Source organism: Lissotriton helveticus, chromosome 6 (assembly GCF_964261635.1).
Source record: "Lissotriton helveticus chromosome 6, aLisHel1.1, whole genome shotgun sequence".
Taxonomy (NCBI): domain Eukaryota; kingdom Metazoa; phylum Chordata; class Amphibia; order Caudata; family Salamandridae; genus Lissotriton; species Lissotriton helveticus.
Genome location: NC_136067.1, coordinates 489,954,646 through 489,968,567, shown reverse-complemented (window position 1 = coordinate 489,968,567; position 13,922 = coordinate 489,954,646). Strand labels below are relative to the sequence as shown.

The window sequence follows — 13,922 nt, the reverse complement described above, 5'->3', positions numbered from 1 at the left end:
GTTTCTTACAGATATATCGTTACCGAAGGTAAGTAACTTATGCAATTGGAAGAAACTACACAAGTCCCACTGAAGCCAAGAGCGCAGAATTGTTCCCTATCTCGAAGCTGTTCCTACAACAAGTCTTCTTCGCAGTTGAAGTCTTCCTGTAAGTCAAAACGTAAGCACAAGAAGGCCAAACAGACCCCATCCTACAACTTTCTATCCTCCAACAAGTCACAGGGGCATCAAGGTGCCACTTGGTCTTGCTCCCTATCTTCCATTGAGGAGCTGATTCCACAGTTCATCCTGTTGCACCCCAAGTTGCCTGGGTTATCAGCAATGCCGCAAGAGATCGAAGCCTGTAGGGAGACCATGTGGTGCATCTGTAGACCTCTCTTCTGGTTTTTTCTCATGCGCCTTTGGGCTCCAAGGACACACGGGCCTCCATTCGAATTACTGTCTGAAGATTTTTCCTCTGTGCAGTCCCTGCCTCTCGAAACTGCCTTGGATTCACCCCGACTTTGCTCCTGACTTCTGCTCTGGTGGCATAATCAGCTCCATTTCCTTTGTTATCAGTGTCTGTATTGTCACTGCCCCGACCAAGTTCATGTTCTGAATTCACCAAGGCTTACCCAATCCCCATGCAGTCGTATTCAGACAACATTGCCCCTACCGGAGAGTCACTCTCAATCCTTCAGATTTTTGCTTCTAGGCCTCCAGCAGAAGAAAGTGTTTCCTTTGCTGTAGTGATAAGTCATGCAACTGAGATCTTGGACCTACAACTTCCTTCTCTGGTAGCTAAAACTAATTTACTTACTGATGTTTTGCAGCCTCTGGGACCTGGTTAGCAAGATCTTGCCAGCGGTCCTTGAGGAGTTTCGAGCATCCCGGATAGATTATTCAGGATGGTCAAAATATGACCAAATTTCTCATTCATTCTGGCCTGTTTGCCACCGATTACTTGGGACCAGCAATCTGCTCTAGTATGGTTCTCCATAGCCACACATGGACAATGTCTACAGGCTTCTCTAGAGATGTCAGGCATCCCTAATTGATATGCCTTTCGATGGATCTCGCCTATTTCCCGAGAAGACAGATTCTGCCCTGAAAAGTTTCATGGAGAACAGGGGCACAGTGCGTTGTTTGGGATCTTTTGTTGCCAGAAAGTTTCCTTAGCAATTTCAACTATTTCCAGGTTTTCCCCCACGGCTGTCAACCCAGTCCTTTCAGAGGCAGGGATCCGGCAGGCATGATGCAGATCCCCAGGAGCACAGATCTTCCCAGTCGCCATCCCCTGCGGTATCGACTTCCAAATTGCTTTATTTTGCCTTGAGTGGCTCTCAACCACCTTTTAGAGGCAGAGTTAGACATTTTCTCCAAGGATGGCAAACTATCACATCCAGCAAATAGGTCCTTCAGAACAATCCGTGAGGCTGTGCCCTTCCATTCCTTTCCGATATGCTGCGTCTTCTACCCACATCAGAGAAGCTCTAGGAGGAGCACCTGTCCATTTTATTGCAAGAGGTGCAATCTTAACTGTCTAAAGGGGCCATACAGAGGATACTTGGCTCAGTAATCGGGCCTGGTTGTTAATCTCACTTTTTCCTCGTACTGAAAAAGGACAGAGGCCTTTGTCCTATGTTAGATCTTTGCCCTCTGAATGCCTTCTTACGGAATAATAAATCAAAAATACTCAGACTGCATCCAGGTGACTGGATGGTAGCCTTGAACCTGCAAGAGTTGTACGTTCATGAAACTGTCCTATAGTCCCACGAATGTTGCTTGCAGTTCAAGGTAGGTCAGGAGCATTTTCACATTGACGTGCTCACCTTCGGGTTTACCTGCACCTCTCGGGTGTTCACAAAAGTGATGGCGGGGGTCGGCGCACATCTTTGCTGTTCAGGGATACCAATTTTCTCCTACCTCAATGACGTTAAGGTTCATTGCAGTTAGTCATAGACGACCTTCAGATGCCAGCTACACTCTTGACATTGTTGGGCTTCGCAATCAAAGTGCTGAAGTCACCCCTGACTCCATCGTAGAGGCTTCATTCATAGGAGTCGTCTTGGATCCGATGTAGTTCACTGCTTTCCCTCAGTTTAAACGACTCCGGGTCGGTTATCATCCCGATGTTTCAACCTCTGTTCTGGGTTTCAGTGAGAGCGGTTCTGAGGCTTCTTGCATCCTTCTGGTCTATAATGACAGGTGGCAAATGCATGCTCTGCAGTGGAATCTCAGCGTGCCTAGCATCAAAGAAACTATTAGGATTCTATCCAGATTTCGGTGAAGACTATAACAGCTCTACAGTGTTGGCTGTTCGACAGCAGTTGGACCATCGATAGACCCCTCTTCCTCCCCTACCCAGAGCTGACATTGGTGGTAGAGGTGTTATTGCTGGACTGGAGAGGTCATTCACAGCAATTTGTTGGTGTTACGGCCCATCCACCTGGTGTTGAAGGCCTTCCTAGCATCCATCAAGGGCAGGATAGTACAGATTCTCATGGATAACACCATCACCATGTAGTACTATAAATAGCAGGGTGGAGTGTGGACCTGGGTCTTGTAGCAAGAGGTTCTGTGCCTCTGGATTTGTCTGGAATGTCAGGCTATCTCCCTCATCGTGAACCACCTTGCGGGATCTTTAACTGCTGGTGCAGGCTAGCACAGCTAGCAGGCCTGGCAATTCATGTATGACAGTTACATCCCTCAGGTATCACAGGGCATCTTCCAACAATGAGGAGGACCCTGGCTAGATCTTTTTGCTACCGCCTACAACATGCAGTGTCAAAGCTTTTGAACACTGAGGTTTCCAAGAAGGCTTTCCCTGGGGGACACATTTATGCTAGAGTGGTTTCACTGGACTCTTGAACACTTTCCCACCTCTACCTCTTCTGCCCCAAGTTCTGGAGGAGATCAAGATCAACCAGGCCCAATTCCTAGTGGCTCCAGATTGGACAAGGTGAGTATGATACCTGTAGCTTTAGGGCATGAGCATCTGTCTTCCAATAAGGCTACTACTTCAGAACGATCTCTGTCACAGCAGCAGGTCAGGGTTCTTCATCTGGGCCTCCTTAGTCTACACCTCCATGGTGGAAATTGAGTGGTGGCAGTTAACTGTAATCGATCTGCCTCCCCTACATTATGGATTTTATCCTTTCTGTGCACCATCCTTCTAAAAAGTCCTTTTGTGCTGCGCATTGGAACACATTTGTGGCCACAAATCCGTTGCAGGCCAAAATATCGGATGTTTCGTTGTTTGTTTTATCTTTGGTCCAGCAAAGTTTTGTTCTAAGCACCATCATAGGTAATTTCGTTTGACCTTTCTGCTTCTTAGTGTTTGCCGTACCAGCTGTCCTTGTTTAAAACACATAATGTGATAAGATTTATAAAAGTCACACCTACTGTTTCTCCTCCAGACAATCTCTGTATCCAGTTAGCTTCTGGCCTCTGTATGCATGCAGGCTCAGGTTGAAAATGCAGTTAATATCACCCAGAGATACTCCAGGGGCTGTGTCTGTTTCCCTCATCAAATAGCCTAGAATTGCTCGTACACATCTTTGTATAAAAAATAGACCCGGGTAATGCCTTGCAAGCAGAACTGCTATTTATGTTTGAGATGAAATTCTAGCTGTTGCTAAATGTGGATGCTGGTGTGTTGAAGTGAGCTACTCCCTTTATGTGTAGAAAACCCTGCCCCCTGCAAAAAAATGAAGTTATATGATGACTTAGTTGAAACAACATGCAAGTGAATTTAATTCCGTTTTAAACTTCACACTTTGCTGTACTGCAAAGCTTGTAGCATTAAATAGATGATTTGAATAATGGCAAACATTATGTATTTGTACAGCGGTAGCATGTTACACATTTTAAGTACGTAGAGGTTTTATTTAATGCTTTGCAAATCAATAAGACATGTTTACCACCCACTTCAAATATTTTCACTTTACTCGTATTTTCCGTTTAAACTTGAGCAAACTGTTGCTTAGGGTAGGGAATGTCATGAACATCGCTGTCTGCCTCTGACTAAGAATACAAAAATTCCATGGGCCCCCAAACGGGCTCTAATGGCCTGTATTATCTGGTGTTTGTCACATACTTCCTCCTGTATATTGCACAGTTCTATGTTAGTAAGTACAGGCAATGTAACCTTGAGAGGTCTTGTAAGTATGGTCTACAAAAAATGTCTGTATCTTTCACCATTATATTATTTTATTTATTTCCAGGATTCTTTCACAGAGATTTGAAACCTGAAAACCTTCTTTGCATGGGACCCGAGCTTGTCAAAATAGCAGACTTTGGACTTGCCCGTGAAACAAGATCTAGACCTCCTTACACTGATTATGTGTCTACAAGATGGTACACCCTGCCAGAAATATGTTTTGTCCGTTTTGTAGCCATAAGGAATTAACGTATATTACGGTCTTGTTTTTTTAATATTCAGCACGTTTAACTTGCATTCAGATCATTCGTGTTTGAGGGTGGAAACTGATTTTGCTTGTAGCCAAATCATAAGAAATGCACCAGCTCTTGTTTTTAGTTTTTATATTTTAGACAGTGCTTCTTCTGGCAGTAAATACTAACTCTACTTTTCCATCAGTGTTAACCAAGTACTGGTCACACTTCTCCACAACACAAGTGACCTAAGGATCTTTGTCTCACAGTCCTAAGTTGATTAGCTGCAAAGCATATTATTGCAGTTTAGTTTCTTAAAGTGCTTAATAGTTAACTTGTCACTCACTGTATTGTTAGTATTTTTTATTTTGATACCTGGTAGAGAATACAATGTTACAATGTTCATACTTTGGTCATATTAGAGCTCGGGAGATAACACGGTTAATAAAAAGCACTGAACTTTCACCCTATAATTCGTTCGGAAATAGCCCAAATTCTGTAAAACACACGGGCATGCTTTACCATGCTCTTGCTTTCTTTTCTTCATTATATGCTCTAAACAAACCTAATTAGTGACTTGCCAGAGACTATTAAACTCAATCTTTCTTTATAATATTAGTGTGTTTCAAGATAAAGCTGTTGCCTGCATTCTATATTTATGAAAAATACCTTGTATAGCAGCTACTTCTGCAGAATTTGAAATTACTCAATTATGAAATGATATATATCTGTCCCAAATCTTAAATGTGTACTCTAGCAACCTACAATTCTGTTACTTCTTTTTGTAATTGTTTCCATGTATTTCTGTTTGATTGCAGGTACAGGGCTCCTGAAGTTCTTCTGCGGTCCACCAACTACAATTCTCCAATCGATATCTGGGCTGTCGGATGCATAATGGCAGAGGTTTACACACTAAGGCCTCTATTCCCGGGCTCTAGTGAGATTGATACGATATTTAAAATTTGCCAAGTACTGGGATCGCCAAAAAAGGTGATTATGATGAAAGCTCAGATTAGATTATTAAAAAAGTTGTTTAGGTTTTCAACTTCATGGAAAATGCTAAGAAGGCATATGGATGATCAGTAATGTGATCCACTTATTACAGAATGACTGGATAGAGGGATACCTGCTGGCAGGTGCCATGAACTTCCGCTGGCCTCAGTGTGTTCCGAGTAACCTGAAGACTCTAATTCCAAATGCAAGCAGCGAGGCAGTACAACTCATGCGTGATATGCTCCAGTGGGACCCAAGAAAGCGGCCAACAGCCAGTCAGGTTTGCATTATCTGTAATTCTTTCAACCCACAGTGTGCTAGTTATGGTACTGCTTGTTACCTGATGTAAGCATGTTACTCCACACTGGACAGCAGGAAGTATTTTGCTACATTTGTGACACTGATTTAATCATCTTCCCCAAGAAAGAAAACAAACCTGTTCAGGTCTATCCTCACCAAGAGGGAAACAATTCTGTGCTACGTTAGTTATATAATAGGCCTGAAATGCCACTCCGAATTGTCTTTCACATGATCCCCAAGATCACTTATAAATACAGGAATTTCATTTAGATGAGCGGTGTTGCTTTCCTCTTAGTGGTATTATTGTGTTGTAAGGATTTCCCTTTGAAGGATGCAAAGTGTTCTAGCGGTGAGATGTTTTCTAAGAGTTTATCTGAGTTACTTGAGCAGATGTCTGGAATTTAACCACACAAATGTGTTCAGGTATCCCATGCTGAAGATCCTGTTGTTCTTACTGAGCTATGCCTTTATTCTGAATTCATTACAAACTCACATGGAAACTCTAGCTTGGTCACATGTACATTCCAATTTTGAACTGCCTTCGTCACTTCAAGTTTGTTGTTTCTTCACTTGTTGATCTTCAGCCTCAGCTATATGTTTCAGTGTTCAGCTTTGGTTAATCTTAAGGTGTATAAGACTTGCAGGGAATTTAACCTCAATGTTGCACAGGGGAAAGGCAGGTAATAGCTGGGGTGTGTGAGCCCAAGGTCACAACTTTTCTACTCAGTTTCCGCTGTTCATGACCACCTTTTCTATTTTCCAATGTCTTCTCAGGCAGGTCAAACAGAAAGATAAAGCTGGTGAAACGTATGCTTTCTGTTGCCCTTCAGCAAGATCTTCTCTATCCCCAGATTCCTGCTCCCTCAAGGCTTTTGTACCTCATATTTCAGTCTACTTAGCTGCAAGTATCCCCCGCTCTGCACAGAAATGGTGGGAATGACAATTGAAGGATCATCCAAGGGTGCAGAACCATAAATTAGGATAACATTGTCAGTGAAAGATGAGTCATTCTGGTTAAAAGTGATAAAAGTATGCTGAGTGGAATTTTAAATTCTCCAATATTGCAACTTTCAAAGATTACTGTAGAGTGGTACTTGCACTCCGAGTTTTTCAATATAGTCTGTGATATACACTGTAATCAGTAGAGTGTGCAGTCTGGGTATCGATCTCTGGTCCACGAACGTATGACCAAGCAATAACAATCATCTCCCATGGGGAGGCGTCCCCTTCGTTCACAGCGTTGATACAAAGAAATTGGATTATTGCAATCTAAAGAAAGTACGAAAAACAACCCTGGGTTACCAAACCTGAAACAACTAAAATATATTCATATGTGAACTGCTATGTGTTATCTGCTCAGAGTGTGAAACAAATAGCTCAGTGTGTGAAAAAAACCGCAAGCCCAACGCTGAGCCGAATGACATGCAGCAAGTGTTATTACTGTTTCAATCTTTTTATCTCTGCATTTAACGTGCGCGTATGTGTTACCACATGCATCATGCTTCTTCTACCAAGGTACGTGGACCCTGTGTACGAGTAATATCAATAAATATTTACCGAAGGTCTACCTCGTTTATCAACAGTTCATGCAGAAATAGCAAGGTTGACACCGGATTACACTCGCTGCATGTCAACCGGCTCAGAGATGGGCTTGCGGTTCTTTTCACACTCTGAGCTGTTCATTTCACTCTCTGAGCAGATAACACATAGCAGATCACATATGATTATATTTGAGTTGTTTCAGGATTGGAAACCCAGCGTTGTTTTTCGTACTTTCTTTAGATTGAATAAGATTTCCCTGATGAAGGGCTCAGGAAGCCCGAAATGCATTGGGCTGATATTTGGATAAGCCTTAATTTGTGTTGAAGGAGTATTGCTCATATGAATTGAAGAAAATTGATAATATCATACAGACTTATGTTTGAAAAGAAGACCATGAAATAAAGAGGAATCCTTTACGAGAACTAATAATGGTGAATAAGACTGTTTAATTGCAATAATCCAATTTCTTTGGATCAGCGTTGTGCACGAAAGGGACGCCTCCCCGTGGCAGATGCTTGTTATGAATCATTCCTCATAGCCGAGATGGTACAATTAAAAAGCAGTATTGTATTATACTTAGCTTGTAAGGGCTAAAACCATTAATTCTGGTATCAAATTCACATAATTTTAAAAAGAACCAAACTTCAACCAGTCAGACTGCAGCATCTTGATCACCACTCCCCTTAGAGGCTACCTTATTTCAGGTTTTCTACAACATGTCATATGAAGGAAATCTCCTGAGCTCTGCTTAGTTTCTATCAGAAAAACCTAATAATGTTCAGCTATGGTCACTTCTTTACCGAATTGGACTGTTATAAAGCAATTCTTGCCATCATTTGATCAAAACTCGGACTGAACATGTCAGATATATCCAAAAAGGACTCTTCAGGCCTTGTGGTACTTGTGAAAAGATGCTAGTGCATTTGGAAAATCCCCACATGGATTGTGTGTATATACTTTCCACATCCATCTCATAATTTGAAGGACTGTAAAATCTGCCAAACATTTTTCCCTCAAAAACCTTGGACAGAGAGGGTAGGCTGTAAATATGGTTTCAGAAACTCAAATCCAAGTAAACCTGTATTCTGGGAATGAGCGAGAGAACCTTAGAATCTCGCAAAAAGCCCATTAAGAGAGCGTTTTGAAGGCTATTTGTCAAAACATTGTGCGGAAAAGGAACCTCTCAAGCAGGTATCAAAGAAACAGATAAGAGGCCTTCCAAAGACCATTGTCACAGCTTACTCATCATCGGAGCTAATAGGAGGATGTGCCTTCAGGACAAAGGCCAAGATCAGAGCCTCCAACTCAAATAAAAATGTATCTCTCACATTTACTACAATGTCAACAGTACTTCCGTTGATGACTGAGAATTAGTCTTGTCCATGAAATCAGAATTACCGCCATCAACTAAGGTACGAGTGGTGAAAACATTGCCTGCATCAGACACCTCTCCATATATGGCCACTCTGTCGATTCCTTCCATATTACAATTAAAGGAAGCTGTGACGAAGAAACCATTGACCACACTGTTGGATGAGGCCCATAAAATCTAATTAATCACTGAAAAGTATTTTTGTGTGCCATTAATGTCTGAACATGCATCACCAAGCAAGGATTTGCCTCAACCACCAAGCCAGTTTCTGGGCGATCAAGATTCCGATGATGAAGGGCCATTTTGTCCTGCATACAGTCCAACAAATCTTCATGTTTAGTTTCAAGAGGAGGATGAGGAATTTATGGAAGGTGAATACGTATTTCTGTCTCGGATTAGCCCTCAATAAACAAGTTGCTAAGTAAGACCTATTCAGTACTTTGAGGACTAAGAGCAAGGAATACATTATGAGGAAATGGCGCAAGTTCCTCAAGCTTTGGTTAAAGATTTAAGGTTTATGTTAGCGGAGTAGTATAAAAGATTCCCAACTACTTCAAAAACAAAATAATCAAAGGCCATCCTTACCACCACTTTTTCTATTTGCACAGACACTATCTCCTGCTTCTTCCACATCCTCCCCTTATCAAGGCCTACATTACCCTCAGCAGTCGATGACACCTATTTAAATTATGATTATGAAGAAGGGGGAGTACCATGTAGTCAGGACGTTAGTAGAGTGTGGTGATTTATCTGGCACCTGTTTCCCCACCAACTGCTCCGCCACCTTTAGACTCGCCACCCAAAAAAACTATTTGGGTTTCATGCTCCTAGAAAGAACATCTAAATGATTTCCTCTTCCAGTCTCAATCTGATCGTTTCTTGTATGTTTTTATAGAGCCCTCTCACAAATCTGTGAAAGCCATTCAGACAGTGGACTTAATTTGGAAAAAAGGCCTAAAGATCTTGAAAAATGTATCTACAATTGTCCAAAGTCTAGACAAAAAAATATAAGGCTCCAGATGATTCCCTTACCTGTATAGTAGGTTATACTGGGGCTGACTCTGTAGGGATGCAGGCAGCCCAAAGAAGATCACAGAATCCTACTACACCCTGTTCTTCTCCAGCATACAGGGAAGGAATACATTTGGACAACATTGGCAAGAGATTCTCTGCAGTGACAACAACTACGATGAGGTTAGCCAGTTCCTTGCCGATCCTTTGTCGTTATGACAGGCAGATGTGATTGGACCTTAGTACATATGTAGACTATCTACCAGAAGAGCATTCTGGATTAGGGGTAGCGAGCTTCATCTAAAATAATGGACTGCAATGGTTATAGCATCTACTGGATTCAGACAGCTAGCAGGTGCTGCAGTTCTCCATAGGCAGGGCTGACTGAAGTCAATATCTTTCAGAGCAGTGGCCCAGTGAAAGATCTTAGCATGCCTTATGATGAAGAGGCGCTTTTTGCAAGCATGTGGATAATGCTTTACAATCTGTCAAGGACGACAATGGCACATCAAGGACACTCTGCATCCTCCAGCAGAGACGCCAGCCCTTGTAGGACGAGAGGCAAGGGTCTGTTTGCATTCAGAGATGGATATTAGTCTTTCAGATGTCAACCATATCAACACCCTCAATAAGCATACCGGCAAAAATATGCACAACAAAGGTATAGGGCTTCACCACCTGCCACTTAAAACAAGTTGTGCAGGGAAAGCATGGACCTCATAATAAGGACCCTGACTCAAGACAGTCTTGTGACAAAGAAGCCAGTCACTATGATGCCTTACTAAAGCACTGTTGGAGGTAGAATCACCAATTAGTACAGAATGGGAAGAGTGTCACTGCAGACCTTTGGGTTCTAGACCTTGCAACATACGGAAACACTTTGGAATGGAAACCGATTTTTAGGTCAGCGAAAACTAAACTACTCCAGAAAATAATCATTTTGCATGGTCTCACTCCAAGATAACGTTCAGCTCCTAAATTATGAAGACTACATGACATCATTGGATCTCCAAGATGCTTATTTTCATTTTTCTACATATCCAAAACACGGGGGCGTGGCCAAGCTGCCATTCATGATGGGCGTGTAGTGTTGAAACTCTGCCGGCCTCCTCACAATCCTGCCCATATGCTCACTAACGCACTAATATCCTTAACAGGAAATCGCCTGTATCTGCCTCCCCAGTACCAGAGGACGCCCTGCTGAGTGGAGAAGTGACACGAACGGCGTTGAAGCAAATCAACCGGCCGCCTTGGTGACTGGGTCTACCGTGGCCTGGCCTAGTTTTGACGCTGCAGGACGAGCCGATTTTTTTTAAGGGAGTCACCACTGCCCAGTGAAGAGTGCGGACCCAACTGCGTCTCACAGCTGACTACTGTGCCATACCCGCCGTGGCTGCAGAGCTGCAAGCAGGGGCGCCCGCACTGTGGGACATGTTGCCAGAGGAGGTCCACTGATCCTGGTTGTGCCTGCGGGGGAGGAGGCACGGGCCGATGGGAGGCTGCCCCTGAGACAGACACTCCTGCCTCACCCCTGCACAATCCATCTTATCTGCCTGAAAGCTACTGGTTTGGGCCTGGAGGGTGGCGGCCTGAAGGAACCAAGTTATGTGTTGGTGCATCTAGGCAAGACTGCAGTGATGAACCAACATCCCTTAACTACTGAAGCACCACCTGCCTGCAACACTTTGGGCCCTTGGGCATCAGAAAACTCTGAGGTGCTGGTTCTGGAGAGTGGTGGGGCTAGCTGCATGCTCGCCAGTCCTAACTTATTGCTTGCCCCTCAACGAAGAGCGGCTACCAGCTATTGCTGAGTTGGGTAAAAAAGGAAGCGGCAGAGTGCCCGAGCACCACCTGGACACCCCATTGTGAACACCCTCTCACCTGCCTTTCAGCTGCACCTGCCTCACACAGGCATAAAACCCGTGTTCAGCTGCCCTATTGGGGACCTCACTTTGGTGCTTTGACCCCCTACAACTTGTAGGTGCTGTGCCTCTTTCTATCTTGTCTGCACCACTGTTAAGGACCTGACAATACACCAGCCTTTGAGCTGTGTGGCGGGGGCTCTCCTTGCTCTCCCAGCAGTAACACTCTGGAGGCATAGCTGTAAACTATCCACGCCACCACAATGAGTGCGGGCGGTGGCCTAGTTTCTAAACTAGGCACACTGATATAGCACGTAGCACGCCTACGTTTTGGCGGTTTTTGGCTCGAGGTGACCCGAAACAGCTCCAGCTAACCTTTGGCAAAACCAAGACTCCTGGGTCTGGCCTGTGCCTGACGATGTAGCATGGATGCCCTTATGACAGAGCTGCGAGCGGGCTTTAGAGCATTAGACGGCCGCTTTGACACCTTAGATAAAAGACTGGACGAGATGGGTGTGTGCCTGCAGCAACATGAACGCAGACTTGACACGGTGGAAGGTAGAGTCTAAGACTTGGAGGGTGGGGTGGCCCAGTTGACCAAGAATCTAGACCGCATTGAAAGACTTATAAAGGTGGTAGCTATGAAGAATGAGGACTCTGAGGCCAGGAGCAGACGCAACAACATTCGTATTTTGGGGATACCGAAATCCACAAACATTGGCCGCCTGTACCAGCCCATAGAACAACTCCTGTCAGAACTGTTCTGCAAAGACTCTCACTCCAGCGTTCGCTGTCGAGAGAGCCCACCGCTCATTTGGTCCAAGCCAGAACCCTGGTTGCCCACTACGCCTGCTCATTGCTCGCTTCCTAAAAATCCGGGACAGGACCACAACCCTACGTCTGGCAAGAGAGAGGGGGCTGCTCAACTGGCAGGGCTCCTCTATTTCGCTGTTCCTGGATTTCACTGCCATGGTCCAGGAAGCCTGCTGCAAATACATAGGAGTTAAAGCCACACTACGTAATCTTGCACTTCGATATAGAATGATCTATCCCCCCTGTCTCCAAGTGGCGGTCAATTGTAAGCTGCGTCTGTTCCATTCCCCACGGACGTGCCGGACTTCTGTCATAGATACTCCAAGGAGCACGCAGCAGAGAGGTAACCGCTGATCAAACACACTGGCGCCAGTGCAGATCTTTTTTCTCCAGGCTGATTTCACTTGACCTAAAATAACATTAGCCATGCAGTTATCTTGCAGAAGATCTGTGCGCATTGCAGTTTTGATGTTGATTGCCTCTCAAATGCCTGAGTTCCTACAATATTAGTAAATAGCAATTACATTGTAGTTATTTTTTATTCCAATAACGAGGTGGGCGTTGCCACTGCCCAAGTGTAGTTCACACACAGCTGACTTAGTTTCACTCTATGTTGAAAAAGTTGATGTTTGGGGCAATTCTGTTGGGGCGGGGTCTTCCCCGAAGGGACGGAGTTGGGGATTGATGGGGGGAAAGGGAATTTGTTGGGCACTGGCTATGTTTCCAGATGTTGGATTTTCACGTCACTGATGGAACCGCACTATCTATCTTAGAAATACTCATTATCCTCTTTCTTAATAAGCGATGACCGCACACCTAAAATTCTCCCCTTTGTGGATATTATGCTTGCAAGCATACAGGGACTTAATCGATGTAAAGGCAAGCAGGTACTACATTACCTGCAGGGACACCAGGTTGCTTTCTTACAGGAGACACACCTACCCCCGCACCTCCTCCCACTTTTGCCTCTACATGGGGAACGCACAGTTTTTTCTCCAGCTACAGAACATACCCTAGAGGGATCTCCATCCTTATACATAAGCGAGTACCATTCCAGTTGAGTGCTGTTCACAGTGACAAAGAGGGGCGTTATCTGTTGGTAGAGGGGGTCGGTTACTAGGTCACACTATTCTGTTAGTCAACATATATGAACCTAACATGGGCAGCCCAGAATTTTACTAACATTTACAAAACACAGATTGACTTGGTTGGGGTGGACCACATTTGTTTGGGAGAAGATTTCAACTTACTACTAGACCCCAAATGAGACAGCACAACAAGAACCCCGAGCCCTAAACCGGGCTCCAGGCGCGCCTTACAGGAGCTATGTGAGGTGCATACTTTGGCTGACGCCTGGCATCGGCAGCACCCTTTTCAATCCACCTACACCTAATACGCCACACAATATAATACCTGGACCCGCGTCGACTATTACCTTCTTGTGCCCACCTTAACTCCCCAGATCGAGTCCATAGCACACCTTCCACGCACGCACGCACTCACACGGACCACTTCCCGGTAATCCTGAAATTGCATCTGCCCAGGCTGAACTGGGGTGTAGGGAAGAGGGGGTGTTGAACGACAGTGGAGGTTCCCAGTGATGGCGCTCCAGGACGAAATATTTTGGTGAGAACTCAGTACTGCTGTAGTAGAAT

The 13,922-nt window shown here is 44.4% G+C and overlaps 1 protein-coding gene across 1 annotated transcript in view; it reads left to right on the top strand.

The window, feature by feature from the left end:
• Positions 1-13,922, top strand: part of CILK1 (ciliogenesis associated kinase 1) — a 483,141-nt gene that overhangs the window by 123,394 nt on the left and 345,825 nt on the right. Inside the window, exons 6-8 of the mRNA XM_078647940.1 lie at positions 4,206-4,338; positions 5,193-5,364; positions 5,480-5,647. Of these exons, the coding sequence (XP_078504066.1) occupies positions 4,206-4,338; positions 5,193-5,364; positions 5,480-5,647 (473 nt within the window). The remainder of the gene's footprint in view (positions 1-4,205; positions 4,339-5,192; positions 5,365-5,479; positions 5,648-13,922) is intronic.